Source organism: Strongylocentrotus purpuratus, unplaced genomic scaffold (genome assembly GCF_000002235.5).
Source record: "Strongylocentrotus purpuratus isolate Spur 01 unplaced genomic scaffold, Spur_5.0 spur5_scaffold_7, whole genome shotgun sequence".
Taxonomy (NCBI): Eukaryota; Metazoa; Echinodermata; class Echinoidea; order Camarodonta; family Strongylocentrotidae; genus Strongylocentrotus; species Strongylocentrotus purpuratus.
This window is the reverse complement of record NW_022145613.1, coordinates 36,061,174-36,081,443: the sequence shown is the minus strand read 5'-3', so window position 1 is coordinate 36,081,443 and position 20,270 is coordinate 36,061,174. Positions and strand designations below refer to the sequence as shown.

Here is a 20,270-nt window from a genome sequence, read left to right as displayed (position 1 = left end):
CCAAGGCCCACAGGGAGGGGAGTAATATTCATTCACAGGCTGCAATTCGGTACACATTAAAAACAAATTGCATATACACTGTTTCTGAAAAGGCACCATATTACTATTTACTATTTTCATACACTAAAGATACGCAAAATGGCTCACATACTCAATGAGGATATACTTATATTTGCTTCTATAGCACCTAACACTTACTTTATCAAAGTCTCTAAGCGCTCTACAATAATGCAGCATAATTACCCTGGCTTTAGTAGTGCAGCTGCGTTTCAAGGAACAAATTCCTACCAGGTACCCATTTACTGGATCAATGTCTTGCCAAAGGACATTAGTGCCGCTGCAGGACTCGAACCGCAGACCTTGTGATCGATAGTCCGGCGACGTATCCACTCTACCACGACACCTCTACACTACACTTCTAATTCGTATCCAGTATGTCGAATGAACCTCAACGATATTGGTCTGTACAGAAGGCCTATATAATTTGTGCATATATATAATTTGAATTAATGAAATCCTGTTCAGTGAGTGGTCAACATAGCATCATGTGACCAAACATAACATCGCTATGATGTTACCGATAAGAGAAATGTGCTACATCGCAACTCCAGCGGTGTCACGGCGCTCACGCGTCCGGGAAAATGTTGGACCTTAAGATGCTTTAAGGTACATTCTGAGGCATTTTTGAGTGCGTAAACTGAACATGTGAATATTTCTTAGCTGTTTTCCTGCTTTTTCTTTTTTGAACAGACACAAAGGTGTTAAGATCATTACTGGCGGAAACAGGAATATTTGACCGATTGGGGACACGTATCTTTAAAAGTTGACAAGAAGAGAAAGAAAGCAAAAGCCTGGCAAATGTAAAATACTGTTTTGTAAATAACATAGTGTATTACACAAATTTTTCACACGCTTATATTTCATTTGTACAAAATATATATGCATATTTTAAAAACCAACTCATGTCTCTGTCATTTTCATATATTATTAAGTAAGATACTGATTTTACTTACGTTGTATTACATATTAATATAATTTCCAGTCAATTGAACACGATTTTTGCCTGGCTTGAGTCACGGTTACCGTATCATCTTTCAGAAGTACCATTTCAGAAAAACGGTGTTCTTTTCAGCGTGAACAAAATTGGCAAAAATGCTCGATTAATGGAATGCTAGAAATGTGTAGATCATGTGGAAAAGATAAGTAGTCTCTTAAAGGCATCGTTTAGCAATGTAAGCTGAGATGCATGGCCTTGCGTGTTATCATTATCTGTGATATGGTATAATATTGAAGCCCTAAAAAAAAGGATCATGATAATCAGACGGCGATCGGCTTGTAAAAGTCATGGGATTCCTGATTGTCCTAAAGGTTAATAATTATGATTGCAGCATGAGCTAAATCAAGGATTTTCAGGCAACGTTACCGAGTCACTTTAATGCAGGGGACTGGTAATCGACTGGTTATCTTATATGAGGAATCACTTGCTCTAGAAATGAATTTATTCCAACTTACATTAGCTCCAATTAGGGTGATCAATATCACCATCTTGTAGTATTTCAGCAAGTTTCAGCGAATAATTTTTGTAACAACAGCATTTGCAGGTGGGTTGAAATACTTTTATAGAGAACTGTGTTTTTGTGGGGAAGGCAAACAGGGGGACAGAGAGAGAAAGAGAGAGAGGTAGATACATTTCTATATAAATCAACTCCTGCCTTGTAAAGAGATAGAGAGAGGGGGATGGAAAAGAAAGAACATGGGAATGGAAAGAGATAATAAGAGAGAGAGAGAGAGAGAGCTCGGGGCGGTAAAATATAACTGTGCCATTATATTGCATTAATATTTCTTCACCGTGGATAAAATGTCGACCAAGCAAGCTTTGGATTGAATACACCAGAGGGAGAAGGCCCCAACTCCATCTAAACGATTTTAAGTCATTAAAAAGTCATTAATTTGTTTAAGAGACAGAGCGCACATACTTTCTTATCAATGAATTTAAACAAAAAAGTCTTTATGAAAACACCTTTTCTCCGATTTACTTGGAAATAATAGGTTCTTCTTTTTCTTCTTCTTACACACAAAAAAATGTTTTAACGGAGTTGGACCCTTTTTCCTCTCATATATTCAATTGAAGCCTCTAGTGCCCCGAAAATCGATTAAAGCTGTTTGACATTTAGATATGAATATGGTATTTGAAATCATTTTAATATACGAAGCTCTTTTTAAGACCTTTAATGAAAAATATACTAGAAACCTTCACATTTCATATTTCAAATATTCTTTCACCCTTTTTTTTTGAGTGAAAGAAACCTTCCGCACGAATAATATATCCGGAGAGGGCATTATCGTGACGAGCAATCGAAATGGCGAACCGAAGTTTTCCCTTCGTAGATTGGTCTATTCTTTCACTAAGATCCTTTACAATTCATGGATATTAAAAGTTAAGTTTTCAGTGCCAAAAGTTAAGTGCAGAATGAATTTATGCTACCGGAAACTCAAAATATCTCGCTCTATGAAAAGGAAATTGAAGGTCTGGAAAGCAATAACCATTTGTAAAGTTTAAGGCTGCAATCCGTTATTGATATATTTTCACAATACTGTATCTAAGTTTTGGTTTGTAAGAGACCCCCCCCCCCAACAAAAAAAAAAAAAAAATAAATAAATAATAAAAATAATAATAATTTAAGGAAGAAAAAAAAAAATCGCTTCTTTATTCGCGAATATACATTTCAAATGTCTTTAATCACAAGATGATGAAGGGTTTATGTAAAGTGACAATTTTATTTTGAATGTGTGGTTGATTGCTCAGCTGAGTGCCCTTCGAATAGTAGATTCATAAAAAATATTAAAAAATAATAAAATGGTAATGACAAAATGCTTTACTGCTCCCTTTTTTAAATATAATTCTGATAATGTATGACCGAGATGCTTTACAAAGAAGAATGGGAAAAAATGTTGAAACGTTATGGATTTTTTTTTCCTTCATGTCACCGAAAAGAACTCCCTAATGATTGAGTATAATAGCACGACTTTAAAAGGTTTCAAAGCAATATATAGATATATCCACTCGATTGGCACTCAGAAAAGTGTTCACCTGATCTTAATATCCTTCCTGTGGAGAAGTGGAGCACCTTTCACGGAACTTTCCGTTTATGAATACATGGACATTATTCCTGCCAGATAGAGTTTGCGCATATCTTGACGGGTATAGTCTTTGGTTCATATAAAAACCTCATGATTTTTACATGACCCATTAATTAAGACAGTTTCTCAGCTCTCCAGACTAACCGCCTCTAACGATAAAGTTGGTTGCGAATATAAAGTTAGATGGTCTGATTGGATCTCCCGTTCCGAGACACTGCTTTCGTCCCCTGTCGTCTTTGGACTTGCGTGATATCTTGTGTTTTTACTAATGCAAATTACAGCCCTGACTTCAAACAAATTGACTCTTACGAAAAATCTCATTCAAGATCCGATGGTTCTCCTTTGGCAAATAATTCGCTGAATTCCTCCAGCATGTTGACTGAATACTACATATTCCGTTTGATTGTTGGTTGTTTAGCAGCTGCCTTTGGGATACCCGGCAACATAACCATCATCGTCGTCTTCGCTCGTCTAGGAGTTAAAAATGCCACCGACATCACGTTCATGGCCCTCGCCGTTGTCGATCTCATCGCTAGCATCATCAACGGTATGAAGATCGTGATGGTTTTCTTTCATGGAGACCATCCCTGGGCTTGTTTCATCGAGGTCATTGCGACCAGGTCGGCCCTCTACGCTGGCCTCTTCCTGACCATCTGGATAGCGTTCTACCGCTACCAGGCTGTCTGTAAGCCATTCGCTAGACGAATCGGACGACGAGCCGCCGTCTTTATATCGGTCGCTTGCACCGTTGTCGCTTTCGGGCTCCATGTCCCGTTCTTCTTCATCACGACATCGATAAAACTCCGCAACGAATACGGATGCAATGTTTACGGCAGTGTACCCTGGGGGCGTGACGTGTATGCAAAAGCCCAAGCCGTTGTGTTTTGTGTTTCTGCCTTAGGTATTTCCGTCTTATACCTTCGCATCTACAAGTTCATTCGGGCCCACCAGATTATCCGCCAACAGATGATCACCGGATCTGCTGCGTTTGGTGGTCAACCACGCGTTCGAGCTTTGGACGATGTCGTGTCATCGCCAGGATCCATTCCATCAGTAAGTGGTGCAGTGTCCTCATCAGTTGGTTCCTTCTCGACTTCGGCAGAGCCCGTTGGAACCAAAGCCCAACCAAGCACTGTTCATGATGGACCAAACACGCAGGAAACCCAACCAACCAATGTTCATGTTGGAACCAGCAACCATACAACCCAACCAACCAACCACACGCTAAAGCCATCATCAAAGAAGCTTCGGAACCGCCCATCTGACCACAAAACCACTCAAGTTGTCATCATCATCACCGTCATATTTTTCCTCCTGTGGCTGCCCAACATCGTGCTTGATCAGATTCCAGGTGATATTTTCACTCGCCTCATTCAGAAGACCCATGTCACCATCTATTTCTTCTACCAAATTAAATACATCAGCCATATCACCAACGTCTTCGTTTATCTGTTCACCTATCGGCGCTTCAGACTGGCGTTCTGTAAGCCATGCAATTAATGTCTGATTACGGTTTGATTCCATTTATAATAAACAGATGTATGAAGTTAACAACTAAATTATTCCTAATTGTACCAAAAAACATTCTAAGTATAGAAATATTTTTAAATCCCGATTTACGTTTCTGAAGAATGTGAATTAAAGCTTAGCTCTAAAATTATTCAACAAAGGCCCACCTTTTATTTTTGAATTCAGAAAAGAAGAACAAAAATCTAATTTACGAGGGTTCTGAATAATTTAGTTGTTAAATGTAGAGTAAGTCATTAATAAAAGGAACCCCTATTCAAGCTCCAATTTCTTAAAAACCAAATGAAATTGCTGAAATATATAGTTGGTGTTTTCTTCTTTAATTGGATTATTGTTCTGTAATCTGTACTATATCCATGGGTAAACCTTTAAACCTACCTCATTGGGTACGTGCTAATGCTTTGCATTTGGCGAGATAAAAACACGGGGCAAACAATTTCCCGGGAACCGTATATGGCATTTATTTTGTAGAAACGCTGTACATTATAACAAATAAGACTATATACACGTACTTAGTAATTGTTGTCACTATGGTGAATTTGTGTTATTTAACACACTGGGGTTTTAGACATAGAAATAATTGATTTAAAGGATTCCATTCAGTGTTGTTGCGACTGTAGTCCTAACCGGCACATTATCAACAATCATCTGGAATCATTAAAAAAACAAAAACAATCATCTGGAATAACACTTCACTTAAAACATAAAACAATATTCCTTAATTGAAAACCCCTAAGACTTTAGGGATCGTTTCATATGAAGTACGGTTACATGCCGAAGGGTGATATTTTGGTTTAGTAATGCTGATTTTACTTTTGTTGATAATGTGTCGGCCTGAAACTACAGTCGTAACAAACGAGTGAACTCGGTTTTTAGTTCAAGAATCTTGTTTTCAATGACGGGAAGCGATTATCTTTTTTTATGTTGCCATGATTAATCATTCTGAATATAGACGGATTGGTGAAACAGAAGATATTGTCAAAATATTGTTTGCGATTATGATATAATTTGCATTGTACAAAGGTAGTTCGAATTACGGCAAAACATGAAGTATTTTCGGCGGTCTCAAAACATAAAAAAGAAGGTCTTTTAAAACTGTCACGTTAAGTATTCATTTTATGAGTATAGTTGCTATAAGAAACATGAACATCTATAGATATAAAGAACGTAATTTTCACTTTAATTCTATTTCCTTTTATCGTTAATTTTTCCAGATGAATAAGTTCATTCAATACATTTGTTAAACTCGACGATGTTCATTTTCTGCACACAATTTTTTAATTTGATTTAAGGATCAATAAAATAAAAGAGGGTGTAACATTAACAAATGCTGTGTTACTTATCACTTATCATGACCCCAAACTATTCAGAAATCTAACTTTATTTGGTTTGTCATCAAAGAGAGAACTTCAAGATTAATGCGCCATCTGGATCTTAAGTTGGTTTGAATAAAAGCAAAAAATGAGAGAAAATCAGCGAACTTTTGGGCAACCTTCGTTGGAGGGTTCTCCCAAAGTTCGCCATTTTTTCTTTTTGATTGATTGCACCTTTCAAACATTCATAACTTTTCTATTTCTAAGCGTGTTTTTTTGTTGTTGCTCAGACTTTCATTTTCTCCATATCTATTAAAATCAACTTAATATCAGGGTGTAGTCGGTGGACTTGCCCTTTAAAAGAGCATCTGGGGGCGTTTCACAAAACTTGTCGTCAGTGAAAAATGACAGCTTTTGTTATAAGCTACTGAAATCCTTGCTTCTGATTGGTTAACAACAGATTAGTCACTGATTTTTGTCATTTGTCATTGAAAAAAGGCTTCGTGAAACGGGTCCCATATGTTTCTTTAGCGTGTCCAGAACCTTCCTCCAGCATTTACTTTGAAGGGTTGATTGTCGTTTGGTCTACAACTGGTTCGTCTACTACACAAATAGTAGACGAATTAGTTGCAGACCATCACCTAGAAATCAATTTTTCCTTGATTTATCAATTCTTTCTGATGAATAACGGTTCTTTCCCGTAAGTCCAGGAAGCCAAGTGCTATCTCTTCATTACACACGTCATAATACGTTGACGAAAGGGAAACAATCTCTACTAATTTACATAATGTTGCCGGGCACTACATCACATTGACATTACCGCCGCAGCCAATTTGAAGTGCTCATACGTATTTTGATTACAACTTTTAAAAAATCATAACTTTCTTAAGTTTAGTCAGATTTAACTGAAACTTTCATCAGTTTGTTTCTCTGATTTTTCTGCTTTCTTTTAGATTAGTTGTCTATTTGGGTTGGATTTTCTTTAAGGTTTTGGTATAGAGAGAACAGATTTGGTAACCAAAACCTGCACCATTACATTACAACTAATAGTTTTAACTCCACCATGCTCGAAAGGTATACACAAATTACAAACGACTTAACTATATATAGCCTTTTTTTAAAAATAGATGTCAACATTTCTTGTCGACCTGTTAACCATTAAAAAGAGCCGTTAAACCACATGAGGGCGTTCTCTAAAAAGTAATCGGTTTCAACCATTTTTAATTATGAAATTGTGCATTTAATGTTTTGTTTTAATAAAGATTAAATAGAGAGATCATCAACAACTATTTAAAAACATCTGTTGGAAAAATGTAAGCATTTTTTTGTCTTTCAACGGCTGGTTCAAAATTAACGAATATTTGTGGGGCCCCTCAAATATTAGAAATGGTTATATTTATGTATATTTCAGCCGTCTCTGAATCGATTTTAATCAAACAAAGATGATTTTGTCATTTAAATTGTATGCCTTTTCAAATTTGACACTCAGTATTCCATCATCTCATACCAAAACTCAATTATCCCTTTACACTACATAAAATCCACATTCTCTCTAATTTTCTTCAAAAAGGGCTGTCCTGGGAACCCCTTCTTTCTTTACGGATGGGGTGCAGGGGCAGAGCCTTTGCCAGGAGTCTATAGGACGGAGCCCAAGGAAGTTCTTGATTTTTTTTTAATTCAAAAAATTAAAATAGTCGTCACAAGCGATAACAATTGTAACTTCCTCCTTGAAAGTCACATATTATTTCATCTTAGAAATAACCTCTTTTTCTCTCTTGGAACTCTTTTGTTCGTATTGTTGTACTTTCGACCGCAGTCTTCTTAGGCACAATCATGTCGAGCCAACTCATCGGAAATGTAATCTGCAAGTGTAAATTTAGTTTCATGTTCTTCCTTTTTTTCTTTCTTTCTTTCCCTCTCTCTCTCTCTCTCTCTCTTTTCTTTCACCCTCTATCTTCTTCTCGCATATATTATTTTTTCTTTTTTTTTTTCTAATTTTTCCTTCTATCTTTTTCCCAATTGGATTTTTAGGCCACCAAAAAAGGAGGGCCGTTGCTGATTCTCTGCCCCCCCCCCCCCCATCCCCGACCAGCCAGTGATACGTTGATGCAGCCATGCAGGCAATACGCATAACCTGCGGTGGGATTTGGTTTCCATCCTATCTATAGATAGATAGATAGTTTATTGGTTTCCTCAATATCTCAATTTACAAAAAGAGTAACAACATATTGAAAATGATTATAATATACATGTACATACAATACCGGTCCATTGAGTTGAACTAGTGGCGGAGCCTATGGAAAAGCAGAGCTTTTTGTGGATAGGCTCCTCAAACTACAAATGACATAATTAACTAAAATAAAGTTTATAAAAATACAAATACACGCTAAAACAGGGAAAGGGAGATTACAGGGATACATGAACCGATACTTACAATAACCAAAGACAAGGGAAAGGGAAGGGGATATATCTACAGCTTATTGAAACAATATTACAATGAAGTTTGTTCTCGATATGAGTATATTATAAACATAGTTGGCATGGTCATACCGTTATTTACTCATTGTAATCAACGAAAGTAATACAGCTTGGAGACAAGAATAGTCAGGAATCAGGAATGACAATTATGTATTCAAAAAATAACATTTCAATTTTCTTCTGAATACGTGAACACTTACAGACCTTTTAATCACAGAATCGAGAGATTTCCAGAACTTAGGACCTGTATAATTAAGGTATTTTGAGCAAAGCGTGTTCTCGTTCTAGGAAGGTGATATGAAAACGCCTGTCGGGTAGGATAGTCGTGGACTTGATTTCTTTTCTTAAACAAATAAGATAGAGTCTGGGCAGTTCGTTGTTATTCAGCTGAAACATGAGGCAGCTTAATTGTAAATTAAAAATACTCCGAACTCTCAGTACTTTAGTATTAAAGAAAAGAGGGCTCGAGTGAGTACGAATAGGTACATTGCAAATTGTTCGTATTGCTCTTTTTTGAACAACCAGGATTATGTCCAGTTGGAGTGTCAATGAACTACCCCAGGCAAGAATACCATAGTTCAAGTACGGCAACATTAAAGTGGAGTACAACATTTGCAATACATATGATGGGAACATAGGTTTCAGTTTGTGTATCACACAAGCATTTCTTGATAGTAATGAACACAAATAATTTGTACATATTTTCCAGGTCATTCATTCATCAATAAACAGGTCAAGAAACTTGGTCGATTTTACTTTCTTAATAGTATAGTATAGTACGTTGCCGACCTGTTACTCAGAATTTCAATTTTTATGTTATTAGTTCTTTTAATTGTTCTTGCTTCACTTGTTCCAACTCATATTTTCTTCACCTAATGTATCCCTTTTGTTTTAATTTTTGTATCCATCTACCCACCAACCATTTCCCATTTTCCTTATTATCCCTATCTCATGTATTTAAGTTGTAATTACTACATCTGCATTTAGCTCTCAAAGGGTGCGAAAGTGTTATTTTAATACAAAAAATACCTTTTCAATTTCAATTATCATTATGACTTTTCATACAAAAATGATTTTTCATACAGAAAACTGATACGCAAAGGTGTCTGATACTAGTTCTATCGTAACCACTAGTGATGTCTACACACAAGTAACATATGAAACATTACATACTTCGATATTAATCATACTAAAACAAATTCGGAATGGACACTTAGTATGCCGCCTGATTAGAAAGATTATCATGCATATTACAGAGAGTAATTAGCACTCCGTAAACATATGGAATTTGAATATGAATTGCTCGAAAATTCATACAAAATTCTATTTCATAACTGCCAATATTTTCTCCTTGTTGGCTTTCACAAATGCTTCAAAGTCTATGGTCTGCGGATCAAGTTTCTTTGTGTCTTCAACGCTGTAAGATGGATGACTAGTTTGCAGAAACTCAAACATAACACCAAGATCATCAGCTCCGGGAAAGGGTAGCTTAGCAAACTCTTCTGCTGTCATCTGTGTAGGTTAAACAAAAAACAAAACCAACAAATCTGAGTTTGATGGCTCACTGTCGGGTTTTTGTAGGTCCATAATACACAAGGAGGGTTGATTAGAAGATGAAAATCCGAAGGTTTGTTATTCCTTAGGTTTATAACTCTGAAGTTTCATAACTTCGAAAATGAAATAGGGATCATAATTTTGATGGTTCATAATTTAAAAAATAGATAGAAGTCTCATAACATTTTCTGAATTATGATCTTCCAGAAAAACGGACATTCAGCATTATGAGCTTCAAGAAAAAAAAAAAAAAAGCCTCCAGCCTTCTGCTGCCGCTATGTAATATATTACGAATAGAAAAGAAAAAGACACAAACATTACATTAACAATTCTTGTGTCAGTACTCATACACTATCTCCATAGGAAAGACAATGCTTGGTCACAAGAGGGCAGCAGTCTGTTTTTTTTAACTCAAAAGCAAATGAGTTTCCACCTGCAAAATTATGTTTTAGTGCAAAGAGGGATTATGGGCTCGAAGTATTACATACAATTCAGCAGTGAGAATATTTTCAATATATTCCAAATGTATTGAAATAGGTTTAACTATAATTTAATTGTTTTCTATTTGTAAGAACTACTTTTTTTTGACAAATTTTTGCCTAAACGTAGGTATTCCATCCGTTACATTTGAAATTGAAAGAGATATTATGTATGTTTTGTTAACCATCAATATTTTTTCCATTCACGACAGAAATGAACGCTGGAATGAAAAATGAGCAGCTGTTACTTTGTTTACATTACTTGTACATTATACCAAATACAATATTTGCTTTCTTTCTTTTTTTGTTTGTGAATGAAACATGTACAAATGTGTATTATGTGCTTGAGCTATCGCCATAAACTCCTTTTGGGGATTAAATGTAACAAACAAAAACAAAACATCAAATTTACAGGGAGTATGAATAATTCAGTTATTCTCATTCAATATTCTCAATAATTACTTGATTATGATTAATTTAGATGATTTAATATTTGTTCTTTCTTTCCTTTAAGTGGCCAAAAGGGCGAAGGGGGTGGGTTGAATAACAAACTTTGTACTCATCTTGTAAATAACAAACTTCGTACTCGTCTTGTAAATAGCAAACTTTGTACTCATATTGAGTCTAAAAAACTTGTACTCATACTGTGAATCTTCGTACTCATCTTACCTGAGTCGGTGTAACTGTGGCAGGAGCAACATGAGTATTGAGAATCTCACAGTATTGAGACACAGTCTTCCTGTCGCCTGATAATCCAACACTTTTACCTGCCACGTTAAAAACAGGATTAATCAACAAACTTTGTACTCCACATGCAGCGATGATTATAAGGGAGTTTACAGATAGCACATGGTACAAATGACCCCAAATATCCACAAATCTTTTACACATGGAGAAGTTCCACTTTGAGCATCTTAGAATAATAACTGCCAAAGTCCTAGATGTGCTTCATGAATACCTTTTGTTTGACCTCTTGAAAAGAATACTTCCACCTGCGTATCATAGAATGTACCGTTGGTGCATAAATGAATAATGTTACATAACTTTCATGAGCGCATATCCAGTATTCATCTCTGTGGGTTTTACCATTTTGGTACAAATGACCTTTATCTGCCCATGCGCAGATTGTATCTGTAAACTCCCTTACTGATAGCGATAATACTTCGTATATAAAGAAGAAACAAGACACCAAATAAAACAGCAATACATTGATCGTCTACTAAATATATTTGAAGAGAGAAGAAAATAAATGTTTACATATATAACTGACCTTTTTTCACCAGGAATTAAATGCGCACTAAGTAATAATCAATGAACTTACCGATGTACTCGGCGGGATTCTTGAAAATGCCTGTTACAGCAAGTCCAGCACGACTGGTATACACCATATCAAAGTCTTTGTTTCCCATGGGAATGTCTGCATGAAAATGGAATGAAATTTGTATGAAAAACATCTAGTCACACATTCAAATAAGAAAATTACCATTCTCTCCAAAAATGTTTATTATTTGGAGAATTGCCCACTGTCACTTGGTTCTGCACAGAACATAAAAAGTAACATCTCACTCCCAGAATCATACAAATAATTTTTCATAGGTCTCATGATAAAAATAACATGTATTTGCATAATATTGCAGCATTTTACGGGTTCTTAAGGGTATAGTCTATTGCCAAATAATCCTAATCAGATTCAAGCTTGAGAGACTAGAAGAGCTTTCGATAGAACCTGAATTTCTCAACTTCGTTCCACATCCTGCGCATCATCCCAGCAAAATTGCTAAGACAGCAGATCAAGGATCTTTTTTTTCGTGAGGGGGGGGGGGGGGGCTATGTTCTCTTTTCAGGATGGCAAGGCATTCATTTATCTATTTTTTAAAGTTTCCATGCAAAGATTTCTTTTTTAATTAAATAGAAATATATAGAGACATAAGAAATAAGAAATATTAATATTATAAGAAAACTGTTGTGTCCGAGGATAGCCTGAAGTGAAAGACGCACCCCTAATTAGTATGACAAAGCCATATTTTGTTTCTCACTAGATTTTCCGGATGTGATGTGTATAATGAGTTCGGGGTGGGGTCAGGTGTTGTCTTAGTTTATATCCAGATCAGTATGTTATTCTTTCCTTTTTTCCCCCTCTCCATAAGTACAGGGGTGTTGATCAACAAAAGATTTTGAAAAACCTGACCGACTTATTTTGTTTGTTTGTCGGGAACCGTGTCCATTTACCCCCCCCCCCCTTACTCTCCTATCCACCTCTGATCATGGACCTACTACGAATAGTAGGTCCATGCTCTGATTATGCACACCGGGATCAACAGTCTGAAACCAACAAGGATTGAACCCTGGCATACTGTCCCTTGGAAATGACGTTAAATGGAGGCTCACGTGTATGTTAAGAGCCCACTGTACTCGATTAAGACTACATTGTATTTGCAAATCCCGGTGCGGTACACAAAGTCATGCACATCTCAATCCGATATACCGGGAAGAGAGTCCCGAGTACAATTTTCAGTCCGCTTTTCCTTCTCAGGCTCAGGTGACGCCAATTCCATGAAGATAAAACTTACTCCAAACATATTGGCCATCGCCTACTTTCTGCGGAGCTAGCTGGGTAAAGATGTTCTCCATGAACGCGGCATAGCGTACTGAAGTAGCAGATAAACCTGATGCAAACATGTATTCCTCTACTTCTGCTTTGCCGTCAAAATGAGGACATGCCTTCTCTATAGCTTTCTTGACCGATTGCAATCCACTGAAGACGAAATGCTCCACGCCAACTTTCTTGGCTACATCGACGATGTTTTTGCCCTAGACAATGAGAGTGATGCATAAATTTAACATGGTTGTGAAATTAATTAATGAATTACTTAGAATGTCTATTAAAAAAACTTTACCTGTCACTTTTCAGAAAGTGATCACCGTTTGATGTCAATTTTTCAAATTTCACATGAATGTTCAAGAAATTCACATGCACCACATAATGTTAACTCCCATTAAAGTCTCTCGGTCTGATATATAGCATGAATTGCAGTGGAAATAGAGATGATACATGTCAATTCCGCAAACTATTTTCATATTTTCCATATATAAAATGTAATTCATAGTTATTAATTGATCCAATCTTTCATTTCTTTGTATAATTGTATAAAACAGTGGCTTCAATGCAACCCACGACTCATCAGTATGGTCAGGATTAGGGTTAGGGAGGTGTCCTAGCTCCCACCTCCCTAGCCTTTTGACAATTAGGCCTCGTGACTCTGGCTAAGCGGCTGAAATGAGTCTAGATACCCGGGGTGAACGCGCGACCGAATGTCTGGGCAATTCGCACTGGCGTTCACTCAGGTTTTCGCGATTAGTCTCTTTTTAGTCGCTCGGCGTCTATCAGACATGTGGCCTTGTTTAAAGGCTACCACCTCCCTGGTAAGAGTACAGTCAGAGTCAGAGGTTTCAAACTTTCAATAGGCCAGTCAATAACTGTTTTCATTGTTTTACCAAGCGCCCTGTCAAGACCCATAGCATAGAATCTTGGATATGTCAATATGTCTCATATCAGAGAGTAACTTTGAAAATATAAAATATTTGTCTGAATGTATTTTTTCATCTTATTCACCTACCATCTCAACTTCTTTTGCCTGGTCCATCAATTCCCAGTAATTTGTCATTGCGAAGACACCATAGCTTCCTGCCATAGCCTGTTCTAAAGAAGCTACATCTTCAGTCGAAGCCTTCACCATTTCAACTCCTAAATAAATCGGGGGGGATCATACAGCATACATTACAAAACAATACACGCATCATGCTAAAAGGTTATTTCTATGGTACATATAACAGGATTGTCTTTTACATCTGGCTGCTGACGTAACGTTCCCAGAATCCCAGGATGGTTTGGAGCCTAAGGTTGCAAGGACTCTTTCTGCATTATTGGAATCTTGACTTAATTTTTTTAAATAATGTAAATAACGTTGTGACAATTTTATCATGGCACTGCATAATATGGTTCTAGTACAATTATCCCCTGGACAATCACCTCCCCCTCCCACCCCCGGCCAATTACCAGAGGGACAAGTACACCCCTGGAAATTCCCCGCCGGTTAATTCCCTCCCCCCCCCCCCCCCCCCCCCCCCCCCCCCCCCGGAAACCACCCCGAGGACAATTACCCCCAGAAAATTACCCTCTAGGACAATAACCCCCCCCCCCTAGGACAATAGCTCCCGCCCCCTGAAAAGTACCCCCTTGAACAATCCCCCTACCCCCTTGGACAATTCTGATTTTGTTAAAACCTTGATTAAAATCAACTTTAAGTTATTATCAGGGTAGACTTCCACTTTCATTAACAGGGGGTAATTGTCCATTGGGGGTTATCTGATTCAATTTTGATTTTTTTCAATTTAAACGACTTAATTTTGATTCCTTAAATTTCATTATAAATGACTGATGTGGAAGACCAGTCAACGCACCCTTTCGAGAGAAGCCCCCTCCCACATCCCCCCTCCCCAAACCCCACCCCACTTATGCACTTGTCATTTGTAAGACGCACCTCTTGACCCCCGGGAATGGTGCGTCATTGTACCGATGTGAGTCGTACATTTTGATACCATGACGCACCTTCCGTCACAGAAAGTGACACACCATTACATTCCATCGACGCACATTTGAGTCAAACATATGACACACCATTTCATGAAAATGACTAGCCAATGACGCACATTTGAGAAACACTTCTGCTTGGAGAAAGTGACGGTCCCATTGACACACCAAATGACGCAACGTGGTAAAGTGACTTACTATGACGCACATATGGGTCAGTATTGTGACGGACATTTTGCGGCCATGACGGTACTGTGCGTCGCGATTTTGGGGAACATGACGCAACCATGACGCACCATTCCCGGGGGTCAAGAGGTGCGTCTTACAAATGACAAGTGCATTATCCCGAAAGGGTGCGTTAAGATGGTACTCGATCCGTTCTCAACGCGCCGCACCGCACCGCACCGCACCCTTTCGACAAAATATAGAGCAGAACAATACTACATCCCGTTCATTTTGGCGAAATTATATCACTTTATCAGTCACCATGCACTTTAATATATAGCACAACGTACAACGTAATTTGATATATTTGTGTTTACCTTCTTGGATAAGGGCTTTAGCTTTCTCGCTCTCCACATTTCTAGTGATGCCTCGGACCTTAAAGCTGCTGTCTTTTAGAAGTGCTTTCACCAAAGACCCTCCTTGGGTTCCCGTGGCTCCGAATACTGTGATGAGTTTTGCCATTTTGGAATGAGGTGGTACAATCGATGAATCGTACAGCTACAAACAGACTCACAACATGGATGATTGTATTTGTTTCCGACTGCATAGTACGCAGCTAAAAGCCACATTATAATACCACGCATCCATGCTCAGAGTATAGTCTTAATTTACAGACCATATTCTTTGTATACTTTAATTTCCTTTTTTTTTAATATCCTTTTTTTTTAATATCCAACCTTCTCTTATCCACGTCGTTGTTTAGATTGTATTTTTTTTTTAATTACTTTTTTTAGTTATGTGTTTTGCTTTATTCGAATTTGTAGAGATGAATAAAGTAGTATGCCTCGATCGAGGTAAAGAAGAACGGATATAAAATGATTTGAACATAGACAAACGTGAAATTCGCATTCTTGCTGTACGCCTGTACCTACAGCAATATAATCCCTCCGACGTCGCTGGTATGGTCACAAGGGCGGATCGAGGAGCGACTTCCAAAGTGGAGGGGGGGGGGGCACCAACAAGAAGGGCCCTTTATAGGGAAAAGGGCACCTTCAAAGGGTAATCTCACAGCGAAAATATACAATTTGTTAGACATTGGTATGTCACATTGTGATTACATTATCTGGGACGCTCTCAATCTTTGTTTCTCTTTATACATCATACAAAATATTACTTAAGCAGCATATACTTTACAGTTGGGTGTGATGGTCTGACTATTCATTTGCGAGCGAAGCACATTTTTTAGATTTGTGAGGTCGCAGTACGAAAAATTACATCTTATAAAATAATAATAATTACAGTGCTTATATAGCGCCTAACACTTACTTTGTCAGAAGTCTCTAAGCGCTCTACAATAATGCAGCATAATTACCCTGGCTTTAGCAGTGCAGCTGTTACGCGCGCTGCGTTTCAAGGAATAAATTCCTACCAGGTACCCATTTACTTCACCTGGGTGGAGTGTGGCAAATGTAGATCAATGTCTTGCCAAAGGACATTAGTCCAGCGGCGGGACTCGAACCGCGGACCTTGTGATCGACAGTCCGGCGACGTATCCACTCGACCACAACACCTCTACGTCTCTAAGCACAAGACTGAAAAGACCTTTGATAAGTAACATAATTATATTATCTATAAATGCGAGTGAGTGTAGCGAGCTTTGGGGGAAATTGCTCTTACAGTCACTTTAAATTAGGGGTACATTTAATGATGAGAGGAAAAAGGGACACTTATCGAAAGGGATAATGCACCTATTAGAAAAGAAAAGGAGCATGTCAAAGTACAAGGGGTAATTATCAGAGCTGAAAATGGGGGCATTTCTTATACCTGAAAAGAGGCACTCACCACGGATGAAAAAAAGGCACTTATGAAAATGGTAAATGGGCATTTTTCAACGGAAATGGGACACCCATTAGATTTTGATGGGGCATTTATAAGAGGTGAAAAGGGGCATTTATGAAAAGGGGATAGGTCCCTTTTTAGAAAGGAAAAGGGGGGCGTATCATTGTTCAAAGGGAAATTATCAGACGTGAAAAGGGGCACTAATTTAAAAGGTAGACTTTTCATAGGTAAAAAGAGATCGTATGAGAAGGGGGTTGTCGAAGGAAAAGGGGTACGTGTCAAAATAAAAAGGGGCTCTTTTCATAGGTGAAAAGGAATAGAGGCACTTTTCAAAGAACAATGGGCACTTTTCCTATGTAAAAAGGGGCACTTTTGGGTAATTGAAAAAATGTGAGGGTACTGTGCCACCCCTCCCCCCCCCCCCCGGAGCGCCGCCTCTGGTCACAACTATTGTTAATTAAACGCACAAAATACACGCCAACTCAATAATAAAATGTATAACTTCCGTCTGTAAATATGCCAATTGAGAACTCTTGAACCCTTGATATTGTCGACAAGGTTTAAAGCCCAAGTCCACTCCAGAATTAAGTTGCTTTCAATAGAAGCAGAAAAATCAGACAAAACAATCAAAAAATGTTTAACCAAAATCGGATAACTAATAAGAAAGTTATGTCCTCACTATCCACTAATTATTTTCTTTATATTGATAATATAAATTTCCCATTTTCTCCCTAAGAATCTTATTTCTTCACACCAGCATCCAAGTTAGATTGATATTAATGTGTTTGTGTGTGAATGCACTAATATAGAGTAATTTTGTCCAGTTAAAATAATGAAAAATGTGAATTTTGATAAAGTGTTTAATATTAAAAAATCAACAATAATTATGAATATACAATATTCAGAAAATAGTATTAATTCTTCAGTTCATGAAAATGCTTGTGAAATGTCATGCACGCAATATGATACAAATCATATAACGTGGGCAAAGGCATGGGGAAATCAAGTTTTAGAGGATAAAAAGGGAAATTAATGGGATTAAACTATATAAAGCCATTGATAAATAATGAGGACATGACGTCACAAACTGATAACCAAATTGGCAATTTGCGTAGTGATTTCCATTGTTCCATAGTTTTACATACTTTTTCAAAAATTCATAACTTATTTATTAGTTATATGATTTTGCTCAAACTTTTTTTGATTGGTTTGTCTGATTTTTCTGCTTCTATGGAAAGTAAGTTATTTTTGCAGTGGACTTGGGCTTTAAAGATATGTTAATCTAGTTTCAAGTTAATATTAAGACAATCTTTTTTTATTTTGAAAAACGCAATTCATTATGTTTACCCATGTAACCTCTGTTTCTTTCTCTTTCTCTGTCTCTTTCTCTGTCTCTCTGTCTCTCTCACTCTCACTCTGTCTCTCTCTGTCTCTCTCTCTCTCTCTCTCTCTCTCTCTCTCTCTCTCTAAATGACAGCATATAGGCCTACTATACTCTTATTATTATACTGTCATGATTCTTTCGCGAAGAAAAAGTTGACCCAAAATGATTGTTTCGAAATGAACAATCAAAGCAAAGTCTCGCTCTCTATATTTAATGTCTACCTTTATTTAAGTAATGGTTTTAAAAAATAGGTATTTCGACTTACTTTCTTTAAAATAATTAGAATTGAGTGACCCATAATTATCTGACCTTCTTTGCATTAGTATCCGTTTATAGAGGGACACGAATTAGAACGCCCGGGTAATAATTATTTAGCTTGGCTGGTGAGCGTATGAGTTCGTTGATAACGCCATCTTCGGCGGCTTGAATCAATTGTAGGGAATAATACATGTTTATTAAAAGAACGGCCAGATTCTGGACTAGTACTAGCCAACAGGAAGGAAATCGTGCCTATGTACTTTGTACATTAGACTGGAACTGATTGAGGGACATTGTGAAGTTTGAAAGTGAGAGAGGGTTGGGGCTGAGCATGCAAAGGATGTGACAATACTGCTATAGTGTGTATAGGGTGACTAAGAAAGCTTTTAAAACATGAAATGAAATAAACACATTTTTTTTAAACTCTCTTTTTCCTCTCTCAACAGGACGATTTTCTTATCCCTATATAGCTCTTCTAATTTCCTATTAGTGTCTCTCCTATTTCTCTCTCCACTCTTTATCCCTTTCCTTAAATTCTTATTTTCCATCTTTATTTCTTCCTTACTTCTTCCCCCCCCCCCCCCGTTGTCTTCTCTTTCTCACTCTACCTATACAGGGGCGGATCCAGCCGGCGGCGAGGGGGGGGGGGGGGGCAATACGTAAGAAAATATATCATTAAGCGGCGCGTTCAGCGCTTGTGCTGACAGGGGAGAGTCTAAGGGGAATGTGCCCACCCTGAAGAAAAACAAAGATCGAATTTTCAAACTCAATCGCGCGATTTGGTGTATACTTATTGCCAGGATTTCACTTAAAATCTGTGACTTTTTCCAGCATAAAATAATGATAAGTCTTGGATTTCTAGGAGGTTCTCCTGGGGAAAAGACTGTAAACACAGGAAGCAGGACTATGTGCAGTCGATGTATATAGTAAGTCGGTGTATTACAACATTGAGCGTCCTACCTATTAAATTATCCGTCTCTATTATACAAGCACGGAATAAACTGTAAGATCAATGGAATATGATCCGTACATAGCCAGTGGCTTAATGAGCAAAAACTTATTGAGGGCAGAAAAAAAAATCCGCATCATGACCAGGTGGCATAGTGCCGGTAATTTTTGTTTAAGGGGGATGCGAATATTGGCGATGGCGGTCAAGATGTGGGCCTACAGACTACGTTTAAGCTATGGCCAGGGGCGTACGCATTTTTCAAGGGGAGTTAACATTTTTAAATCGGGTCGAAAATTTCGCAACGACTCAGCCAGCCGCTGAATAGTTTGTGAAGTTGAAACCTCAAACCATGCTATAACGTTTGGATATAATTTAACAAAAAGCTTAAGACTTTTTTGTTTTTGTTTTTACTGTAAAGCATACAACCTTTCGTTCATTTGTCGGATTCCAGACAAGTCATGTTGACATTACATTATGTATATGATTATACATACCTAGTTTGCGATTTCCATAATCATGAGAACACTTTCATATTATTTAGTAAAAACTTATTTCTATTGTCTGTTTATCGATTATGTTCTTAAAGTCATTA

General features: G+C 37.4%; 2 protein-coding genes across 2 annotated transcripts; one reads left to right on the top strand and one right to left on the bottom strand.

The window, feature by feature from the left end:
- Positions 1-3,513: 3,513 nt before the first annotated feature.
- LOC756776 lies at positions 3,514-4,783 on the top strand. The gene has a single exon (XM_001196528.2). It carries the CDS (start codon positions 3,514-3,516, stop codon positions 4,639-4,641), a length of 1,128 nt encoding a protein of 375 aa, XP_001196528.2. The 3' UTR covers positions 4,642-4,783.
- A 3,342-nt stretch (positions 4,784-8,125) lies between these two features.
- Positions 8,126-15,886, bottom strand: LOC592310 (nmrA-like family domain-containing protein 1). The gene is made up of 6 exons (XM_791841.5): positions 15,626-15,886; positions 14,110-14,237; positions 13,063-13,303; positions 11,814-11,909; positions 11,162-11,259; positions 8,126-9,971 (listed from the first exon to the last, which is right to left on the bottom strand). The coding sequence occupies exons 1-6, from the start codon at positions 15,768-15,770 to the stop codon at positions 9,783-9,785; spliced, it is 897 nt and encodes a 298-aa protein (XP_796934.1). The 5' UTR covers positions 15,771-15,886; the 3' UTR covers positions 8,126-9,782.
- Between the last annotated feature and the right edge of the window lie 4,384 nt (positions 15,887-20,270).

Bases quoted from the DNA above. Each gene is read 5' to 3' on its own strand.
- LOC756776 (XM_001196528.2), top strand. From the start codon at position 3,514: ATGTTGACTGAATACTACATATTCCGTTTGATTGTTGGTTGTTTAGCA.
- LOC592310 (XM_791841.5), bottom strand. From the start codon at position 15,770: ATGGCAAAACTCATCACAGTATTCGGAGCCACGGGAACCCAAGGAGGG. The intron at 14,238-15,625 runs GTAAACACAAAT...CGATTTATTTAG, and splicing joins TAAAGCCCTTATCCAAGAAG to GAGTTGAAATGGTGAAGGCT. The intron at 11,260-11,813 runs GTAAGTTCATTG...TTAACGTGGCAG, and splicing joins GAATCCCGCCGAGTACATCG to GTAAAAGTGTTGGATTATCA.